Genomic DNA, 24,231 nt, shown 5'->3' on the forward strand with positions numbered 1-24,231 from the left:
TTTTTTTTGTCGGTTTTTGGCTGGGGCTGGGTTTGAACCCACCACCTGCAGTATATGAGGCCATTGCCATACTCACTGAGCCACAGGCACCACCCCATACCTTGAATTTTATAGCAGAGAATAAGGCCCAGCTAGTATTTTGTAATCCTGATCTCAAAAACAGACACACAGTTCAGTAGGAGAGAAAAGCAGCTTTAGAATTAGTCAGAGTAGTTAAGTATAAATTATGCTTAAAGACCAAATATCTGCCAGTTGGCAGCAGAGGTCAATTTATGGTTTGCAATATTGACTGTGGTCTACTGAGCTTAGTACAAACTATGAAAAATTCAAAATTCAAGAGGTGAGAAATATTGTTTGGGAATATATTAATTAAAGCAGAACATTTTACTTAAGTTAAACAAATGATTAACCTGGTCAACAGAATTACAACAGGACCCTATGAAACGAATGGGTTAATTATTGTCCTTAAGGGAGGTCTTCAGTCTTGACTTTTGTATCTGGCATTTTGGCATAATAAAAACCAATTAAAATAAACCACTAAAAACTAAAGCAATATTATCATATAATCACTGTGCCATCTTTACTAAGTGCGAAACTAAAGGAACTTTAACAATTCCATTTAGGAGATTTTTGTTTGGTTTTGTTTTTTAAAAGCAATAAGTCAATAAATCCTTTGGTTCAGGTACAGGAGGGTTCTAAATCTACTGAACTAATTACTGGAAGTCCAATTCAGATATTTTGAAATTCACACAAGAAAGCAAATAAATGCATTGTGTTGTGTGCCTCAGCGCGGCCGCAATCGGAAACACAGAGCTCTCCTGCTTTTACTGATATATTCTTTTTCTTAAGAGACAGATTTCTGTTTATAGTTTTTTTCTTAATCCTCTTCTCCAAGATATAATTTGTAATTAGTGACTTTCAACTGACAATGTTTACATTTGCTTTTAATACCCTAAAAGCTGTTTTAAGAGGTTTTCTCCTATGCAGATGGAAGACCTATTCAAGACTTTGAAGTAAATACTAGTAAATACACCATCGATAGTAACACATGTTTGTATACCTACACTGTTGTACCCTGATTTTACTAATATGCTACTCTCCATTCTTCTCATTAAGGTTCGTTTTGCTTTCAAAGGCAAATATGACACACACACCTTTGGTTTGTGGCATTTTCTAAGCAGCAGCAGAGACTGTGGTATTTATTGCCAGTTGGCCCCTGTGTAGCCTCTATCATCTTTCTTTCTTTGGTTTTTAGTAAAACAGCCAACAGTGTCACCATACTGCTGGCTGTTTGTTGGGCTACTGGCTGTTAACATCACACAGTGTTAATTTTCCTGAAATTTGTTGTTTAATAACCAAGGAAGCAAGGTGGCCAACTCCATGCATTTCCGGCTGAACGTGTGGCCCCGGTTTCATGACGGAATCGATGCTGTTAGGAGCTACCTGACTAGTGCTCAAAATACCCTGTTTTCTACAAATGGCTCCCTATTGGCTATTGATGATCAGCAATGTGGGATCATTGCAAAGGTGCCTAAACACCACTTTAGAAAAGAGTAAACTCATCATGTCACGTTACATGGATTGATGGATCCACTCCTTCCTGAATAGCTGCAGATGTTCTGAGGGAGAATCCAAAGGGGGTAATTTCAGGAGGTAGCTTTCTGTAATTGTGTTTAAAGGGGAGTAGCCCAGGCCAGAATGAAAATCTGAGGCTGTCTCCTCAACAATAATTAGAATCTCCACCTGTCAGAACTACTTGATGGTGCCAATTTTATACACTCTTTATGTCTTTCTAATGTCACTTTCTAACGCTGGACAAGGGTGCTGTTTGAATTCTGTAGTTAAGAGAAATGTCTGAAGAAAAAGCATGGAAACAGTAGCTAAGAATTCCCCATGCAGGTTAAGTAGGAAATTTTTACTCTAGAACAGATACTTAAAAAATTATTTTATTATTGTAAGAAGTTTCTGAAAAATGTTTCAAAGCCTCTAATTATGGAAGGATAAAGTCCTTTCTTTAGAAATTGCAGAAATCAAAGATCTCCTGGGACTGCATCTGGCAATAAACCACAACTGCAGAGATCAAGTGTGAGAATCTTGCAACCCGTGAGGATAGGTCTGATTTATGTCAACATTAAGTTTGGAAAAGAAATGGTTCTTCACTCTCAGGGAAAGACAAATATTTTAAAGGTATGTGATTCAGACAGTAAATATTAGTATTTAGTTGAGTTACAAAATGGCTTCCAAATGGGCCACAGCTGTTTGAAATAAAGTGCAAAGTTGGCCAGATGAGGATTTAAAAATCCGAATACATCATTTATCATTTTCTCCAGCTCATCCAAACACTGTCCTAACTTAGTTATAGGCTGTGGTTTGTTATTCCAAGAAAGCTACCAGATCCTATCTAAGGATTGCATCTCAGTGGTTAAACCAATACATAAGGGCTAACCTGAAACATTAGTAGATAGTCATTAAATAGCAATTCAAGAGAATCCAAATCCTGTTGCATGACTAGTGATTCATGGAGTCATTTTTGAAATGTTCTAAATGTCACCATGTACGTGCTTTTATAGGCTAATAATCCCTAATGAAATTAGGAGTTCCCTATCAGTGGTGAGGACAAACTTCAACAGAACGGAAATTCTCATGCAATCTGTCATTTCATTCTTTTATTTTCTGCATCTTCCCTAACAAACAATCCATCCATCTCATACAGAAAAGCAAAATCTTATAAATACCATTTAATTCCTTCTTCCTTCCTTCATTTCTGCTCTGACCCTAGTCATAATTTATTTCAACAGTCTTTACAATAATAAGAAAAAATATAAAATTCTTCCAGTCTGGATTCTATTGCAAAACTAAAAGGCATTTTTCTTTTTGGTTAGTTTGACATGCAAGTTTCTTTGCAGTACTATTTCATATTTATAGAAAATGTTTAGAAGTATAGTTACGTATAAGGAATAAGAATGTAACCATAATTCCCTGCCATATCCTTTAGAAATTTAAAATTTCCAGCTTCCTTCAAGGCTGTTGTTATTTAGGGCAGTTAGAATGAGTATATGTCTGTATTATACAGAACTTAGTCCTTAAATGTGGTTAAATTTTCATCTTGTGTAACTTGCTCAGCATTTTTTTAAGTGTTCCAAATTTCAAAGATCTTTTATAAAGTGGTACTTAGGGGATTTTTAAATTTTATTTATTTATTTATTTATTTATTTATTGTTAGAGACAAAGTCTCACTTTGTCACGTATTTAGGGGATTTAAAACATACGATGTGACAAAAATCTTTCTATCAATTCCTTTTGAGAACAATCTGATCCATCTAAATGATCTTAGCAATATTGTTATGACCTGTTTCTAGGGTGGTGAGAATCAGAAGGAAGTTCCTTACCCCCTCCCCCACCGCCCAATTGGCTACAAAATCTATTTTCTGATTAAATGAGGATGACCAGGGGAAGCATGGTGTTCAATTACACTTACCAATGTGCTGAGTGCCTAATATGTCCCACTATGGTATGGGACATCGAAGCTATGAGATCAACATCAAAAAGGTATTAAAATTATGCCTCATTTGTATGCACCTTTTTATGTCAGGCCATATAATGTTCATTTTACAGATAAGAATACACAGACTGGAGTGGGTAATTATGTTACTCAGTATCTTACAGCATGTATTTGGTGAACCACAGCTGAATCAGATCAGCTGGTATCCAAAAATCCATTTTATTTTTGTTGTTATTGCAGTTTTTGGCCAGGGCTGGCTTTGAACCCACCATCTCTGGTATATGGGGCTGGCATCTTACTCCTTTGAGCCACAGGCACGGCCCCAAAGATCCATCTTTGCTTGCTCAGTGGGTCCTCTGACCATGAGAACTTCCTCGGTGCTTCTCTCAGATACACAGCTGCAGGGCCTGATCTCTTTTGTTCACTGCTGAAGGCTGACTGTGGGGCAGTGCTTAGTATGGAATGGGTACTCGGGAAGTATTTATTGAGTGTTTAATCCCTGGGCTCACTTTTCTACTTCTATGGGTCAGTATTAGCACGATTGCTAAGAATGAATTACTGACTTGCATGTTCGAAACTAATGTAGATCAATGCAAATACTGGGCTGATATATAGATATGTGACTCATCCCAAACATTTTTTTCAAATAATCCATAAAGCACAGCATAGTTTAAGAGCGTTATGTTCAAATTATCTCTCTGCCAACTTTCAAATGAAATGTCTGCTTCCACTGTGTAAGCATGTAAACATCTGCACACATGTACTACATATGCTAATACCCTAGGAGGCATGCAGTAATCACATTTATGTACCAATAATTCTATGTATTCACGTACATACATATACCTGGATTTAAGAAGTAAAATAAGCTCCTCATTTCACACAATCATTTTAATTGCTCAGTTTCAAATTCATAGGAATATAAAGTTCATTTCCACTGTTTTTAAGTGAACAATTGTTTTACATCTCCTTACTCCTAGTTTAAAAAGATGGGGGAAAAGCATAATGTTTTTAAGGCAATGGCCATGATAAACAATGTATGAATGTTACAGTGCAACAGGATTTTAGTTACTCTTAAGCACTGTTGACATAAAATCCAAATGTTATCAAAAGATAAGGGGTGGGGGGAAGCTGGCAGCATTTATGGAGTGGGTGTCTGAGCACCAATGAGGAGGAAATGATTTGATACTGTGGGCTCAGAGGATTTGTCAGCTGCCTCATAAGTATAATTCTGGCTCTTCATATCCCTGCTGCTTCTAATTTAGCAGGACAGGCTCATAATTGAAGCAAATTAACTATTTACACTTGCCACTTCTACCAGGGAAGAGGACACAGCAGCAGGAAAGAATGAGTAGGAAATTACATTCTTCCCACTTGTGTCAGATCTGCCCTTATATAAACACATTAACAGTAATTTCATGAGGCGTCAAACATAGGAATAAATACTGAGGAATAAAATAATGAGGTGTTGCTATTGCGCTGAACTGCTATGGCTAATATCCTTGGGTATAAATTATGCATCCTGAGAGAAGGCATATGTTACAGTATTCAAACACTTTCTCTGCAAGTGATATCTGCTCATTACGCTCTGGATCTCGAGGTAAATCCACTCCCCTTTTCCATGACAGGGCAAGAGTGTACAAAAATCCAGACTCTGGGCTTGTGGGCTGTGGTTTCTCTTGAATCCACAAAACTCAGAATAGGCTTTCCACTCCGTTTTTAGCATAACAGCATGTTTATTTAGCTCTTTGGCTGCAGCTTTAAAGCCATTTAATGTAATGTAAACAAGAACATTTTGTTTGTAATTTGCTAAATGTCTTACAGCCTGACTGTGTCTCCAATTAGGAACTTAAGGTTCATTTAGTAATTTACATCTGGTTTTGATTTAAGGTGACTTTCCTTTTCCACTTAGGAGCTGACTTTCCGTGGCTAAAGAGGACCCAAGAACCCTTTGTAACTCTTTGGACCAACACTTTCTGCTTCAAAGTGGGGCAGCCTCTTTTATTTTGTAGGGTTTGATTTCTTCTGTATTGTCATCGTGAACCTAGAGACATATTGCAATGACCAGAATCAGAGAGTTCAGTAATAATGGAAAGAGACAGGAAATTTAGCTGGAACTCATAAAAAAGATGCTGAGGGTTGCTAAAACTCCAAGGAGCCTAATACAAAGGGCGTGATGTTGTTAAGTTATTATTTTTCTTTCTCTGTAGGCTTCAGTCAGTGAAAGATAAGTAGCAGAGACCCACATCACAGCAATACTTATGTTTTATTTCCCTTTCTCCATCTGGTGCCTTCCAAGCAACTTAGTATGCTTCTGAAATGGGCTCTCCATTGTCTTACGAGTCATTAGCATTTAAAACCCCCGCTTGGAATCTCAAACACAATTCTGTTCCCATTCCAGATTCAGGACCATCTTCCAAAATATTAAAATGAAGAGATCTCTGATAAGTGGAGTTTGGGAGGGGGGAGCTTTGGTAGGAATGATTCATAAGGGAGGTTTTGTGCTCCTTGAGGATTTTTATCGCTTCTTTCAGCTTCCTTTTGATTTTTCTTTGAAAGATTCCTCACAGAAACCAAAGTACATATAGTTTCTCACTCACTATGAACTCTGAAAATAAAGACCTGCCCTTCTGCAGAAGCTTCCCATTCCTGCCCATACTCCACAATGGGGAAGCACATGACATAAACACACAGCAGCTCTGTCAGTCACCTCCCCTCTGGCTGTCAAGAAAACATTCAATTGCAATCTCACTAATAGCTGTTTTTCCTGAAATATTGTAATTTTCGGAGCCCCCAATAAGTCATCAATAATTTTGTCCATTTTTCCCAGTTTGTGTTTATATTTGTAGCTGTTCATAATTGTGGGCTATTATGACAACAGGATTTGTGAACAATTGTGGCATGTGAAATCTTAGCCTTGCACCCAAACCAGCTGCCTGCACAATGCCAGTACCATCACGTGGGTTTGCTCTGAAACATGCACATTTGTCCAAAGTTTTGAAGTTTATTCATCTGCCTCGCATCTGCTCCAGGAATATTTTCTCAAAAATACAGAGCATTTTTGTGCGCTCCCCAATTTGCTTATTAAATGAGAATAAAATACCATGAATTTAAGTTTGAAACAGATATTATAGTATGTTGGCACAATGAGTCCCCATGAAGGGAGAGAACAGGTGGCAGTACACCGTCAGAACACTTCGGGATAGTCTGTGGAAATTTTCTGGATGCCCACCTGCATCCTGGGCAGGTGCTTGCTTTGTTGGTAACTCTTGCAAACCGTTAAGGGAAGGGCTACCATGGACCAGTAGAGCAGTGGCCCAGAAGTGTCCCTTCAGTTAGCACTGTCCAAATTTCATTCATTTGACCCTCCTCTGTTTGTCCGTGGGATGGGCCTGCATCCTATGCATGGCTCAAACCATACCTTCCAGCATGACCTACAGTCTTGCTCTCAAACAAAATCATCTTTTATGAGGAAAGGACAGCCTATGTGGAACTCCTGTGAAGTCAGAGGGGCACAGGGACAAACCATTTTAGGGTGACCCAGACTGCTCCTAGCAATATCTTATCTTGGTAACTCTCAAAACAGGTGCTCAAGTTTTAAAATACTTTTATTTTTATAAGGAAAAAAGAGTTATTTCTGTCAAGGCATTGTATAAGAAAATCTTGGCATAATTTTTTTAAGCAACTGGATTTTGATTATGAAATTGATTGATAATACCTAATGAGTTATATAGGTCAACTATTACAGAAGTTCATCCTTTATAAAATGAGTTTTCCCCCATCAAACACCAACTGTTATATTTTCATTGACAGAGAAAGCAAAGATGGACTCATTATAAGTTACTTACTAAAGGAGAAATATAATGAGAAAGAGAAAGAGGGAAATATTTTGTCATATGTGTGCAATTAAAAATCATGAATATTATGTCATAATTTCAATCATATCTTCATTAGGATGGCTCAGACTCAATTTTGAAAGCCAGAATGGGACAATGGGAGTAATTTCCCTGTTTAATATTACAACTGAGAGTAGTGAGTCCTTTATTTTTGGGGTCTGTAAATGCTTCACATGGTCAGACAAAAAGAATGTGGAAAATTATCTTAATATTCCCCTCTAGCCATATTAAAAATAAAAACCCCATGTTGAAGGCATTCAGTTAATTTTGTGTGTGGAAGCCAAAATAAAATGTAGAGGAAAAAATAAAAAGCCTTATTGTGATAGAATAAGAAACCTGCTGCTTCATATTTACTTGCCTGCAAGAACTACCTAATTTTCCTTGTAAGAAAATTATTCTTTTCCACCAGGAACACAGTATAGGCACTTATTTTTTAATATTGATAATGTGATGGACCAATCATGGGCTAGGGAAGGTCTTTGTGACCTCCCTCTTTTAAAACCACTGGTAATGAATGTGGGAGTAGTTAATAAAAGGTAACTGGGGTCAGGGAGGTGAATAAGAGAAGTGAGATGGGCAGCAGTGGCTACTGATGTTTCTCCAAATGAAGGTTTGGACAAAGGAGAAGCTAAGTGGAACACATGAGGCTATGAACAGAGCTCCAGTGCAGTCTAGTGGTCTGGGCAAGGGAGGGGGGCTGAGCCTGCACAGATAACCACAGTTGCTACACACAAGCCCTAGGGAAGGGAATCGATTTCTGGATGCTTTCTCCAGGAAATTTCATCTTGCAAAGCAAAAGAGCCTATGGCTTTGAAGGTGCATATTTGAGAATATACAGAGGGCTTATTGGCACAGAGAACATCCTCATAGGTGGCATCACAGAGGATCCAGAGAACAGGGAAGGGGTGGGGTTCCTGGTTGATGTGCACTTGGTTTCTCTGTCAGTGATGTTCTGCTGAGCGGAGGAATGAAGTCACTAAAATTCCATCCTGCACGTCCAGCATCAATTGGGAACCACACCTCCTATTTACGAGTGCCAGAGCAAACTGATCTGTGTCAGGATCGAAACCAGTGTCCAAACCTGAGACAGTTCTACTAGGTTTTAATTAGAATCATATAACACAATGTCCACCACCCTCTTAGTAGGGAAGTGGCTTCAAGATAACACTTGCACACAGAGTTCCACCCGGCAGGCCTGTGCTTTCCCAGGATGGCATTCCCTCAGCCTGGCAATCTTGAAAAGGACATAAGAAAAAGTACAGAGACCTCAGACTCTAGAAGATGGCTTTGACTTACAGAAAAAAATGGGGAAGAAACTGAGGAAGCAAGTTCTGTTTCCTTAACAACTGGTTTTATCATTGCCGCTGTCACTGGTTTTCTAGGGTTAGGAAAGAAATGTAAGTTGAGTGACAAGTTCTAGTCACAGCAATTCTGTGTACTAGTCAGGTAATCTTCGACAAATCACTCAACGCAACAGAAGCCTCAGATAAATCACTCAACCCAGTGCCTAGAATAGTACCTGGGACCAGAGTGCTCAAGAAATATTTATTAAGTAAATAAATGTATATATTTAATTTATCTGGCCCCACTTCATAATATGCAAAATTTGGGTAATAATTTACCTGTATATCTACAAGTATTGAGTAAAACAATGTAAAGGATGCAAAAAGTGTAAAACACTATACACATTATAACTGTTGATATACTACAGACCCGCAATATATAGGTTCTCATACATGCAAAAATAAGTCCAAGGTTTTCCAAATTTTATATACTTTAATGGACATGATGAGGAAAGGTTAATTCTCTATTAAGAATTAAATATGAGACTAATATATCATTAATGCAATTCAGTATTCCGCAATGGCTGAAGCTTCATCCAAATTATTTTTAAAGACTTATTTTAATGATACTGCTTTTCAATTTTTTCTTTGGGACAATGAAATTTTTGGTGGTGACAATGGCCATCTACTCCCTGGTTTAGAAACATGACATTAATATTGCTTTGTCCTTCCTGAGACCTTCTGGTTTACTTGTGCTGTGGCTGTGATGTCTCCTGGGCCCTCCCTAAGCAAGGTCCTCAATCATACCACAGCAATCCACAAGAGAAGAAGAAAACCAGGCATCTGGTCCCATTTAACACAGCCTAGAAATATGGTATAAATATATATGGGAGATTGAATAACAAACCTTGGTGGTCTTTAGCGAAGGGGTAAGGGGAGAAACCCTTGAATTTGAGGTTCATTTAGCAAAGAGGAAAGAGGGTTTTGATGACAAAAGGAAAATAAGTGCTGTAGAGATGTGTGGACAGTTTTCAAAATACTTTTTGGATTTTTTTTTTTTTTCAGTCTTTATGATCACATTGGCAACTTAAGGAATGATGTAATCCTGGCTGGGATATGTGAAAGTCCTGCCAACAGTAACTACACTATATAAACTTTGGAACAAAGGAACTAACATGCTATTTGTGGAGGAGCAATAAAGGAGGATAACATCATGGGAACGTCACTAAAGACTGGTGCTGGTGGGCACAGTCTCAGCCTGGGTTCTGCAACCTGAAGACTTCCCCGAAGTCCTCAGAAGTTGTTGTTTTAGAGTGCAGACACTGTCTCCCCTCTCCTGTATTCCCACTCCATTTTGACTCCCTTTTTACCTGTTTTTGCTCTTCTCCTAAACCGTCCCACATTGAAGCCACAATTTTAGAGACTTCACCAAAAGTAGCATTTGGATTTTGGCCCTTGATGGCAGCCTGGGTATCACGAAAGAATAACGCGTAGGCAGACACAGGTTTTTGAGGCTCATTAGGGTCCTTCTTCTTCTTTTTTTTGGGAGTTTTTGGCTTTTTCCCCATATCAGAGGCAGGCCGCTTCTCTCCACCATTAATCTGAAATGGAAATAAAAACAGAATTATAGAGAAATTGGGAAAACTCGAGGCCAAGTCATACTGTTGTTTTCCTGAGACTTAAACATGTGCACTCACCCACACACATCACATAAACACAGGCCAGCCTGATGGAGACTTGATTTTGTTAATGTTTTTCCAGATAAAACTGCAAAGTTCATGCAGTCTTCATATTCATCCTTCTCCCAGCTTAATTTAACAGCTTAAAAAAATTTGTTCTTCTGGATATATACCTAATAGAGGAATTGTAGGATCAAATGGCAGGTCTATTTTTAATTCTTTAAGTGTTCTCCAGATGTCTTTCTAAAAGGATCATAGTAGTTTGCAGTCCCACCAGCAGTGTAGAAGTGTTCCCTTTTCTCTACAACCATGCCAGTATCTGTGATTTTGTGATATGGGCTAGTCCAGAAGACCAAAAATCACACTACAATAAAGATATCTGTATCAGAATGTTCATTGCAGCCCAATTCATAATTGCTAGATCATGGAAGGAGCCCAAGAGCTCATCGATTCACGAATGGATCAATAAATTGTGGTATATGTACACCATGGAATACTATGCAGCCATTAAGAAAGACGGAGATTTACCTCTTTCATGTTTACACGGAGGGAGCTGGAAAATATTCTTCTTAGAAAGTCTCCCAAGAATGGAAGAAAAAGTATCCAATGTACTTAGCCCTACTATGAAACTAATTTATAGCTTTCATAGGAAAGCTATAACTCAATTTTAGCCCAGAAATATGGGGAGAGGGGAGAAGAAGGGGAGGGGAAGGGGGAGGGTGGGATTACACCTATGGTTCATCCTATAAGGGTACATGTGAATCTCTCTAAATGTAGAATATAAATGTCTTAACACAGTAACTAAGAAAAAGACATGAAGGCTATGTTAACCAGTTGGATGAAAGCATTTCAAATTGTATACAGAAACAGTACACTGTACCCCATGATAGTATTAATGTACACTGCTATGATTTAATAAAAAAAATTAAAAAAAAATTTGTTGACTCTTTTTACATTATTGTTATACTATTAAATATTATTCCTTAAATCTCCTAACTTTTTAAATCTTTAATTATAATTGTGAAAGCAGATTTCTCTTATAGTAACTCCAATGAAGGAATAATCTAACTTTTTTTTTCTAAGGAGTTTATTCTTGTCTTCCTAATTATGAGTTTAAAAGCATGGATGCATTATTTCCAAAAAATAATGTCCAATGGTTTTTGACATTACATGACTATACATGTAGGTCTATGGAATGCTGGGACAATCTAGCAATACTTATGGGTTTAGAGAAAGGCATAATCTAGGCCCTACATCAGTGTTGTCCAGCGGAACTTTCAACAGTGATGGGAAAGTTCTCCAATCAGGACTATCTTACATAGTAGCCACTAGCCTTAGTCACTCCAGCATACCTGAAATGTGGCTAGAGTGACTAAGTATCTAAATTTTACCTTTAAATTTAAGCACCTACATGTGACTAACTGGCTACCATATTAGAGATAGCATCTCCAGAAACTAGCTTTCAGAGATTTCTAGAACAGCTTTTTACTTAGTTTCAAAGTAGATTCTATTTGTCCCATTGTCCTCAAGTATGAGTATTTCGATTAATTTTAATTGTTATACAACTGGGGAGAAGTACACTGAATGTATTTCAGACATCTTTGAATATTATCTTTGTTATTAATTAGATGTGATGTCACTTCATCCACCTCTATAAAAAAAGGATTGGCTAGGACTCCTTTCCAACTCTAAAATTATGAGTCTATATAGGTATGAAGTAGTGCTGTGTGTGAAAACTCCTTTCCACTGGTTTCACCCACCCACAGAGTCTATGAACCCTGTCTCCTGACAGAGTTGTCACTATCAAAGCAGTGTCTGCATCCTCGCCTTCTAGTGTTAGATGAGGTATTAGTGTAAAAATAACTGTCACCATAGGAATAGAAGCATGATACACTGAGGGGCCTCTGGGTGTGTTCTCAGGGGGTCTAGCTTCAAGACCTCTCTGTACTATTTCTGCTTAAATTAATTTTTCTGGGCCTCTGTTTCACCTACTGTAAAACTGTTATAGTATCCTCTTATGATTACTAAGATGGTATGCTAATATATTTTTAAACCTTTAAAAGAGTATTCAAATATTAATTATGACGTGGCAGAAACTTTCAAAATAATTAATGGAATGAACAGAAAGACTTTTAACATTAATATATGATAACTAATGATCAGGTTGGATGATATGCCCAAGCACCAAAAGGAGATAGAAAAAAAGCTAAGTGAATTCTTTGTCTTTATTGAGAAAGATATTAAAAGATTATCATTCTGAAATTGTCCACTGGAGCAGATCAAAGAGCCCCATGGGGACAGGACGCTCTGACCTGACTTCACAAGCGAATATAGATCAAGACCAAATGCTAACTTCCTTGGGATGTAGCTGACAGGTGGTCATGTAAAATTATTGGCCCCCATGTAAACCTTTGAGGGGATTAGCATTCAGGTACTGAGCTGATACTAGACAAACTGATAGAATAGCTGTAAATTTAACACATAGGAATCTATGACCTAGAATGATGGTTTTCAAATCTGGTTGCAACGTAAAATCACTTGGAAAGCTTTTAATACTCTGATGCTCAGGCCTTACTCTACACAAATTAAATCAAATACCTTCGAGTGGAAGAATGTCCCCATCACCCTTCTCAGCTCTATTCTTCCAACTGGCATTTAAATACCTTGAGAGATAAACAAACAAGCAAACTGTCTCTGTGCCCAACAAATAGCCATGTCTGTCCCCTTTTCATAAACTCTTCCAAGTGGTTGTGCTGGCCTTGGGCAGCCACTGTAGCTTCCTTCAGTTTACTGTTACCACATTTAGTTCTTGATAAGTTCACCAATGGCCATAAAATGCTAAATATGAGGAGTTTTTAAGTTTTCCCCTTACTTGATTTCTCACTGAGATCTCCCTTCCACTGATTCCATAGCATCACTTGCTGTGGGTTTTACTCCTACCTTGCTGTGTCCAGAAAAATTTTGTAAATTCCTTCTCCTCTTCTACCTGGCCATTAAAAGGTACCATTCCTGATTTTCATTTTATTTTACTTTTTGCTGTAAACCCTCTTTTCTTGTGGATCTGTACTTAGGTAATCTCCTAAGTACACCAGGTTTCCATTACCATTTGTGGGTAGATGATTGTCAAGTTCATGTTTCCCTGAGTTTTGAACACATAGAAGATTCAACTGCTATTTGACATTTCTATTTGCAAGCCTTGGAGATGCCTCAAACTCAAGTCAACCTCTGTATGTTTCCATTCGTAGCATGTATGAATGCTTGTAACTATACAATAATGTATCTGGGTGTTAAATCTTCTCCCTTCTCAGACCATAAGTGCTGTGAAGATGGGTTCCACTGACACATAGTACATGCTTAACCTTGCTATCACAACAAATAAATTATAACATGAAATAATATTGTTAATATAATATAATATATGATAATATTACATTCATTATCATAAAATGTTTATTAAAGAGAAAAATAAGTCAACAAGGTCCATAATGAAGAATATTAAAAATGGAGTAGTCAAAGAGTACAAACTTCCAATTATAAGATGAATAAGTTCTGAAGATCTAAGAGTGACTGAGTTAATACTATATTGTATATTCAAAATTAGTTAAGAAAGCAGATGTTAAAGGTTCTCATTACAAAAAGGAACTAGATATGATAATTTACTTGATTGTGATAATCATGTCACCATGTACATGTATATAAAATCATCATGTTGCACACTTTATGTACAGTTTCATTTGACAATTATACCTTAATAAAGCTGAAAAAAAAAAAGAAATGATCCTGATATCGGAGGGCATACTTCATCAAAGATTGGGAATATTTAGAAATAGGCAACAAAGTGCGGAGACAAATGAATGCTTATCCATATGGAATATGTAGTCTTGCCTAGATTCATCTTAAATCTTAATTAAGAAATTAATGAAATTAACTATTTCAGTTTTGACACACTGAAATACTCATGATTGCATACTATATCAATCTTTTTGAAAAATAGTCAAATGTCAAACCTAAAGATAAATTTCTTATCATGCAATGTAGATGTAAGAGATTTGCCCAAATTATTTAAATAGTTTCTGTGATGGTTAATTTCAGCACCAACTTGATGGGATTAAGGGATACCCAGGTAGCTGGTAAAGCATTATTTCTGAGTGTATCTGTGAGGGTGTTTCCAGAGGACACTGGCATGTGACTTGCTGGTTTAAGTGAGGAAGATCTACGCTCAATGTGGGAGGCCATCATAGAATTGGCTGGGGCCTGGATAAAACAAAAACAAGAGAAAAGGCAATTTTCTCCCCTTTTCTCTCTCTAACCCATATGTTCTCTTGCTCTTTTGCTTTCCACCATGGTATGACATAGCAAGAAGGCACTCACCAGATGTGAGCCACTTGACCTTGGACTTCCCAGCCTCTAGCACTGTAAGAAATAAATCTAAATTCTTTATGAATTGCTCAGTCTCAGATATTCTGTTATGGGAGCACAGAATGCACCCAGAGAATTTCTCTCATCTACTGTCCAAAATTGTGGGCTAACCACTGATCTTCATGCTATTTCCTTTTTAAAATTGTATTTGTACAATCTAGCACAAGCTTCAAATCTGCTGGATGTGTGACTCTCTGCTGTAATGGAAAGAGGATGTTGTCCTCCTGCATTTGACAATGAGGTCCTGTTTTCTAGGGACAACCTGGTGAAGCGGGAGAACATGCAGTAAGCCCGTAAGAAGCTCAAGTGTATCAAAACCACCAATTACCATTTGAGGCAATGTATGGCAACCCTATAGGAAACTTTAAATAATTTCATATAACCAACCCTTTTGGCTAGTTATCCAGAAACTTTATCTGTCCTCCTGGTGTGTCCTTGAGGATGAGCTGAATGTAGTCTTGCTCAGTATCAGAGTTCCCTATAGTGGGAGCAAGCATTTCATGACTTCTGCTTCCACCATTTCAAGGCTCAGAAGCTCTCATTAAGGAGTGCAACTCTGGGGCTTCATTGCATATCTGACCTGAGTACCTGAAAGGCACTAAATGGTAAAACTGGAGTGTTGCCCACAGTAAAGCCAGACTTCCAGCCAGTCTCATAACATCACATCACCTTTGCCTTTGCCATGCCTAAAAGCAAGAGCATACTGATTTACATTTAGTCAACCACATACTATGCCTTCTCTTTAAATACTCATATTGGCTGGGCACACACAGTGGCTCACACCTGTAATCCTAGCATTTTGGGAGACCAACACAGGAGGATACCTTGAGATCAGGAGTTTGAGACCAGCTTGTGTAACACAGTGAAACCTTGTCTCTGCAAAAGGTAGAAAAATTAGCCAGGCATGGTGGCATGTGCTTGTAGTCCCAGCTATTTGGGAGGCTGAGGCTTAATCACTCAAGCCCAGGAGTTTTAGGTTGCAGTGGCTGGGATAACACCCCTTGGCATCAGAGCAAGACCCGGTCTCAAATAAATACTCACAGCTAACCTTGGTTTGAATTATCTGTCATGCAAGAAAACTGGCATCTGAGAAGACTAAAGGATACACATGAAATATTCATTGCTCAAGATTCACTGCCTTTCCTTCCATAATTAAACTAGGTCACCAAAGCTGTATGCTTGGATCATAACATTCTGACCATTCACACAGTTGAGAATAGAACTGAACTATGTTCTAAGAGAATGCCCTGACTTTCACCAAAGACTTACATAAGGAGCGGGGGGAGGGGGGAAGATGAAAGATACAATTTTTTATTTAATATGATGTACCTTGGAGGGGATTTTTTTTTTTTTTTCAGTTTTTGGCTGGGGCTGTGTTTGAACCTGCCACCTCCAGCATATGTGGCCAGCGCCCTAATCCTTTGAGCCACAGTCGCCCCCCCCCAGGGAATTTTTTATTATATTGTTCAATATTCTTATATAAAGGATTATTGGGTATTCACAATATGTTTGCTATTTTAGGATGCAATATAAAGGAATGAAAATTCCCTGTTGTGGTTTGATGACTAATGTATCCAAGTACTTGGGCAGTGCTCCATGAAATACAAGGCTGTTTCATGAACACAGGGAAATACTTCCTGTTCTGTAAGGGTCTTAATATATTTCACTTTTCTCATGTAAAGAGGCAGAAATGAGCTGCCATTTTAGATTCTGTGTAATGGACTGGGAACTTGCAAGGCTCACTTTCTGGATGTAGCTTCATCACATATACGAAAAATGCATGGTCACTGCTCATATGCAAAACCTCCCTGAAGAAAGCAATTTGTAATTTGGATCCACTCACATGCCAGTAACGGACTGTACTCTAAAAGCTACCTGGCTTTTTTGACCACAAACTATTTGGAATGAACACAATGATGACAAATACGATTGTGGTGGAAAAATAGCTAAATGGATTTGTAATCTGTCCCTTGATCTTAATTTGAGGTAGCGTCTGGATCTTGACTTCTTACATAAGTGAAAAGATGTTCATAATTTCATACCCTCATTTTCGAAGAGGCCCTGTCTTCTAAGGTCTAGAGCAGCACTGTTCTGTAAAATTTTCTGGAATAATAGAAAAATGTTCCCAGTGCTATTTAAAGGGTGGCCACTAGATACAAAGCGGCTAGTGTAACTGAGGGACTAAATTCTTAAAATTTAATTTTAGTTCGTTAAATTTAAACATAATCGGTCATAAATGACTAGTGAGTCCTGTACTAGACAGTACAGTGTCGTGTGGTTGACGCTGTTTCAGAGTATAGGAGTGCTAACGTTAATAAGGTTTTAAGACTAAGAGTTAAATTTTATTCCAACATTATAATCTTTAGAATACAGAAGAACTTATATAGTATGAAATATATAAATTCCCATGATGACGTGCATATTGAAAGGAAGGAACAGGCCCCAGTAATCTTTATATCCTTCACAGCATCAGTGTGGTGCCTTGCATGTAGAATATTATCATACTCTTCTATACCACTGGGCAAAGGCTTACAATTACAAAGCAAAGAAAACTTGAAGCACATTGAAAAACTGTATAAAAATCACAACAACTAAGAACATAGCTGAGCAAAGGCCCTAAAATGTAGCCTTGATTATCCACAGACTTATTCCACAATCAATTAAAGCACTAATGAATAAATACATACACAAATACATAGATAAATATTACTCATAAATAAATATTACAAATAAGCTTTACACAGATGCATGTGCTTCATGTAACTTTCTTGTAGACACAGATTTATTTCTCAAATCCCTAGAGGTGCCCTTACGCTTCTGGTAATTCACCTCCTGTCATGTCTTATTGCTTAATTATAGTGATGTATTTAACTTATTTATCACAAGAAAACAATAATCTTTCACTTTAAGAAAGCATGTGCTACCGGAGTTGCTTGGCTAATAGTTCTTAGGAATCTGGAGTATAGGAGTTAAGACTATCAAGGAAAGAGAATCACTGATATTGAAACATCCCTGGAGAAGTTTGAAACGTCTATAAGCATATTTAAAATAAACTGCCGTGGTCCCAAAGCCTTTAATGGAGCTGGGAAAGCTGTTTAATGCATACTGTCTTGCAGTAATCGCTGTAGTTTAAAATAGATTTTAATCAAGCACCATCTGCATAATAGGCTGAACAAACAACACAGAACTCCACTTATAACTCTTATCATATAAAGTAAATATTATAAAATCTTCACCATAGAAACAAGACATATAACAGCACTTTTTGTGATGGTACTGTTTTTGTAAGTGAAAATTTTGCTAAATTCATTCTCTCTTTTCTTTCTAAACTATGCCATCTAAAATCCCCTTATGAGAATAAATTCAAATAGGCAGGGAAAGTAAGTCATCTAGTTACTGTGATATCAGCAAGGTTATGAAACTTTTTTTCATTTTATAATTGGGTTTATTATTATCATTAATAATAACAGTACATATGATGACTCAAAACATCAATTATAGACAAATGCATATGAAGTGCTATACTTTTCAAATGATTCACAAGTGTGGGGCATTGTATCAATGTCACGGGTTTATAAAGCAATTTCATTTTTAAGGATCCTTGATTCTGCCAAACATAACTGTGTATTATTTTTGGGTGAGTTTAGCAAAGGCACTTAGTGGTTTTATGTGAAATAGGAAGTTTGGGCTGTCATACAGAAAAATTACTACAAGGTAAGAGAAAAGATTGGTTTTGAGTATGTTACTCCTACTCTTTAAATTGATCGATTTTTTTGGACCCACTTGATCTTTTCTAAATTTTTCCATGTAGGGTGATATATTTACTTCTTATCCTTTTCGATTGAGGGCTTCTACTGTCTTAAAAAGAGCACATACTCTTGAGGTAGGGTGCCACTGAATAATACGCCAGGTAGCTATACTTTATTTTTATCCAGTGAATCAGTCAAGTATTTCCAGTCATTTGGGTTATGTCTGAGAACCTACATGCCTTAAAAATACTATATTGGCATAATTAATTACTTGAATGGATTTTAGGAAAAATTATTTGGAATCAGGTACTAACTGGTTGTTTGAATTTTATAAATTCCTCCTTTTAAACTAGTTTGTTAAGCTCAGCCTTAATAAACAGGGTACTTTAAAAAAAACATAAATGGGGGGCATATATTAATTTAACTGCTGTGGTCCAAGAAATTTTTTAAAAGTATCATACATATTGTAAAGTGTTGAACAGTTCCATAATATAGTTCAATGTCAAAAATATCCAACTTCTAAGTCCTAATTTTAATATGTTATCCCATTGCTAGACAAAGTAACATGACATTTGGTTCTAACAGTGCTTGATTTCACTTAATATTTATAGAAACTTGTCTGTTTATCAGTTCCAGGAGTCTTCTTGCCTTTATAACTATGGTAAATACAAACTACTTCTCTGAAGGTTTGTTTCATTGCTGTTCTAGTGACTTATCCTATTTGTTTTGATGAAGAAAACCTTTGTCTTTGGTCTAGTGTGACAGAGAACATGCAGTGATGAACTAGTCTATTAGTAATAAACTTTTAAAGGCAAAAACTAAGTGAAAGCAAGAACTCAGAGGAAAAAACACAGTACTAAAGCCAGCTTTCATATTGAAGAAACTGTTGAACCTGGTATAAAATTGAGGTAAAGGGGTAAAGCGGGCAGAAGACAATGTCTGCCTCAACAAAAGCAAGATGCTTTTTTTTTTTAGACAGAGCCTCAAGCTATCCCCCTGGGTAGAGTGCCGTGGCATCACAGCTCACAGCAACCTCCAACTCCTGGGCTCAAGTGAGTCTCCTGCCTCAGCCTCCCAAGTAGCTGGAACTACAGGCACCCGCCACAATGCCTGGCCATTTTTTGGTTGCAGCCATCATTGTTGTTTGGCGGGCCCGGGCTGGGGATTCGAACCCGCCACCTTAGGTGTATGTGGTTGGCGCCTTAGCCGCTTGAGCCACAGGCGCTGAGCCAAAAGCAAGATGCTTGATAGGAGGAGTCCTGTTAAAGTCAGATGTAAAAGAATTAGACTTTCAGTGTAAGGGTGGAGTAAAATAATTTCCATTATGTGTGTCCTCCTATGACCTTCTTAATACAAAAGAAGAGTGGAACGAAACCTCTCCTGTTAATTTATAAACAAAAGCCAACATTTGCATGAACTCATGTGTAGCCTGCATGTACACTCTGTGGGTGGTCTGAAAAAATTTAGGCCAAGTGGGTTTCTAGATTGTAATGGTCAAGATACATGGTACAAGCAAATACAAACCATAACTGGAGGATTTCACTTTCAAACAAGGTATAAAAGAATTTTTAATAAATATCAACTCTCATTCCAAAATCATAAAAAACAAAATGAAATAAGCTATTAAAACCTACAACATCAGACTGCCAAAGGCTTCAGGTATTAAATTAGCAAAGAGAGTGGCTCAGCACTCTGGGTGGCTAAGGCAGGAGGATCTCTTGAGCTCAGGAGTTCCAGACCATTCTGAGCAAAAGTGAGAGCCAGTCTCCACTAAAAATAGAAGAATTAGCTGGGTACGTTGGCACGCACCTGTACTCCAAGTTACTTTGGAGACTGAGGCAGAGTTATCACTTAAACTCGAGAGTTTGAGGTTGCAGTGAGCTAGGCTAACACTGTGACACTCTATCCTGGGTGACAAGAGAGAGACTCAAAGACATAAATAAGAAATAAATTAGCAAATCAAATGTATTTAAAATATAGGAAAGAAAGAGATTAAATACACAGGCAAAGAGACAGCAACTAAAAAAAGTCCAGGAACACTTGAGAAAGAACCAAATAAAACTAGCAACAAAAAAAGTTTGAGATAAAACCTCAATATATTATTTTGAATTACAGATTAGAGATAGCTGAAATGGAAATTATGAATTAGAAAACTAATACTAATAAATTAATTAGACTGTAATACAGAGGGGCAAGGAAGTAGAAAATTGGGGGGAAAAAGAGTCATGGAGGACAGGAAGAGAAAGTCTAACTTTCGTCTTTTCAGAATGATAGGATGAAAATAGAGCAAGAAGAGGGTAAGGGCAATATGTAAAAAATATAGTGAATGAAACTTCCCAGAACTGATGAAAGACAGAAATGATTAAGTTCAGGATAAATGTCAAGAAATCCATAGACCTCACAATGAAGCTGCAAGACACCAAAGATAAGAGGAGATGTCAAACTAGTCAGAGAGTAAAGGCAGATTACTTCCAAAGTAAAGAAAGTTAGGTAGTACAATTCTCAAAAGCAATAATGGAAACAAGGATTCAATGGAATCTGGTAGCTGCCAATCTAGAATTCTATGCCCAGCAAAAGTACTTTTTAAGGTAAGTGTCTTCAACAAATCTTATTAAAGAACATTTTAAAGGCATAAAAGTGATGTTACATGAAGGAAATGTATATATGAATAAATCTAAAAGGAAAAGAAGACTGAACAAATAATAAAAATAGTGTTTCATAAAGCTTTTTAAATTAGAATTCAATTAAATTATAATTAAAATGAACAACAACACTAACACTTCCCAATTGGGAGGAAAGTATATAGAGCTAAAAGAATCCAAGAGCAATGGTAAAGATATTGGTCAATTTCAGACTTTTATGTGGTTATGTAACAGGAACAGCTCCTGAAAGAGATAAAGTATAAAATTCCTAATCTTGACAAGGAAAATACTGGAATGAGAAAAATAAGAGCAACATTATAAAAGGTGTGGCTCAGCTCCCATAGCTCAGTGTTCACAGTGCTGGCCACATACTCTGAGGCTGGTGGGTTTGAACACGGCCTGGGCCAGCTAAACAACAAGAACAACTGCCACAAAGAAATAGCCGGGCATTGTGGTGGGCGTTGTAGTCCCAGCTACTTGGGAGGCTGAGGCAAGAGAATCCGTTTAGTCCAAGAGTTGGAGGTTGCTTGCCACAGCATTCTATCTACTAAGGGTGACATAGTGAGACTCTATCTCAAAACCAAAATTATAGAAGGTGAAAGAAAAAAAAGAAACAGAACATTTGAGGGGTAAATAGAAATCAACATATGTAGATGGAGAAATAAACCCAAGTATCTTGGTATTTATATTAATGTAAGTACAATAAAAGTTTCACGTAAAAATAAAAGATCCTCTAACGATATGCCACTTATAACAGACACATATAAAATATAAGATAACTTTCAACAGAAAAGTAGAAAGTAAAAGGATGGAAAAATATATACTGTGATTCTTAGCCCATCATTTCTGTAAAGGGAAAACTGCCAGACAGATATTCGTAATGCCAGATACTTTAAGTGTCTTTATCTTTTATAAATATTGGATTAGAGGCTTAGAATTACAAGATGCCTAAGTTTATATTTCTTTGATGCCTTTGCTTTACTGTATGTCTCATTTATGACTTAAGGCTGTCGACATATTTTTACAGCAATCAAAATCATGAGTAGTGTGTATAAGGGGGGAATTTATTTTACTAAGGTATTTACGATATTTCTCTCTGTCAAAACAGATTTATTTCACTTAATTGTTCAATTAGATAAACTGAAATCAATGTGTAATTGCTTAAAGAGAACATAAAGTGTTAAGAGGGAAGCTTTAAAAGCTGCCTTTTCTGATGTGGAACTAAATATTCCTTTTTAATTCACTTGTTAGAAATTATTTAAATGATCTTTTTGATTTAATGCTATTTCACATTTAACTGGAGCTGTTGCACTACAATATTCCAAATAAACCCTACTCTCATATAAAGGAATAATTCCAGTTTAATCCTTCACTGTGAAGAATGTTTGAGCATTTTTATCGGAGGATTTTTCTAGCCTTTTAATAAATATAAATTTAATAAATAAGTAGGAGGATTCTGAGTTGGAGAGAAGGTGAAGACAGTGTGTAGGGTTGGAATGAATGGAAGGGTGAATTTTCTTAAGATGGAAAATACACTTAAACTAAACATGACTTTGTGAATGTTTGTGTAGATAGAAAGTCATTTTAATGGGTGCATTCTTGAGAAATCCATCCCTAAACTTTCACAATCAGTGTTTCAGGAATTTACTGCTATAGAATAAAAATTCTAACTATACAGTGCTCACATAACTACTAATAAAGGACTACAAATTACCTGAGATGTGGCTAGTGAGTAACAGGATCACTCACTGGCAAATTTTCATAGCAGCCTGGAAGCTTATAACACATAAATTATAAAATATGTACTACAAGGGTTAATAGCAAATGTTAGAACCTGTGAAATGTTAACTCTATAAATTTCAGATTTCAACTTACTCTCCTACTATATAACTGACGAGTGTGGAAAACACTGTTGTAATTAAGAATAATCCTGTATAAAATTTACTGTCAGAAGATGCTACTAATTTTGCATTTAATTTCCTGAAATGCCAGCAATGAACACTGATAAAGATATAATCCAGATGCACAAATGGATCTTTTTATGAGCACAAGATTAATTTTTTCCCCTTACAATATAGTACATATCATCTCTGTTCGGAAAATTGACATTAATTATCCCTGCATAACCAAACACCTAAATCACTGGCCACAAACAAATTCTTGGTGTTCACGTTTAAGCCCAGGTACTCACTGGCTGTTAGGGACCATTAGAATAATCCATATTTTCTAAGGAAAAGCATTTTGCCCCCTAAATGGCCAGTTAAAGGCCAGTCTTTCACCTGCCCAGTAAATTATTTATGTGGTATCAATTAGTCTCCTCTGGTCTCTTTACCTAACTTATGAGATACTGTCTCACTAACAACAGGGAAAGAGAGTGGAGTTGGAGTGATTGGCAGGGCAATGTTTGGCTGCTCAGCTGTTCTGAAGCATACCTGTGACTTGTTTTAATCAGGTCTGGAAAGTCAGCAGGTGTGGAAATGATTGTTATGAACTTTCTACCCCAGATCCCTACAGGGGAGGCACAGTATGTGGCGCAGGCACCAGGTTGGTCAGGTGGCAGAGAAAGGGCAAGAACAAGGCATGTCCAGAACTTTTACTGTTGAGATTAGCGTGCTTGGGAATGGGCAGGTTGAATAATTTCAGCGGGTTCTGGGCTATAGGCAGTGATCCCTGTTTTTCTGATACCTCAGGAGGTGAGATAGGGGAGGGAGAATATAGGCTTGGTATGTGAGGGTTTGACAAAGAAAACAGTTGGCATATGGCTCTGGATTGACTGATTTGTATGTAAAAGGGGGTCTAGTAGAGGAGTCCTTTACTACTTCTAGAAATTAGCTATCTCTGAAAAGAGTTGTCTCTCTAAGATCAAGCCCCCCAACTCCGAGGCCAGAACATTAAGAGAATAAGAAAACAGTTATTATAGCAGTCCTGTTTTTGTCATCAGGCCAAATAAATATATGAGTCACTATTTTACCTGGACCTTCAAAAATTTAGTGGAGCTATTGGAAAGTTTAATATATATTTTTAAAAATATATACTTTAGGCTCGGCGCCTATAGCTCAAC

The 24,231-nt window shown here is 37.2% G+C and overlaps 1 protein-coding gene across 1 annotated transcript in view; it reads right to left on the bottom strand.

The window, feature by feature from the left end:
• TOX (thymocyte selection associated high mobility group box) overlaps nucleotides 1-24,231 on the bottom strand; it is a 321,741-nt gene that overhangs the window by 22,007 nt on the left and 275,503 nt on the right. The window contains exon 5 of the mRNA XM_003802214.3: nucleotides 10,052-10,282. Coding sequence (XP_003802262.1) covers nucleotides 10,052-10,282 — 231 coding nt within the window. The remainder of the gene's footprint in view (nucleotides 1-10,051; nucleotides 10,283-24,231) is intronic.

This window comes from Otolemur garnettii, unplaced genomic scaffold (assembly GCF_000181295.1).
Source record: "Otolemur garnettii isolate 467f Iridium unplaced genomic scaffold, OtoGar3 scaffold00237, whole genome shotgun sequence".
NCBI lineage: Eukaryota > Metazoa > Chordata > Mammalia > Primates > Galagidae > Otolemur > Otolemur garnettii.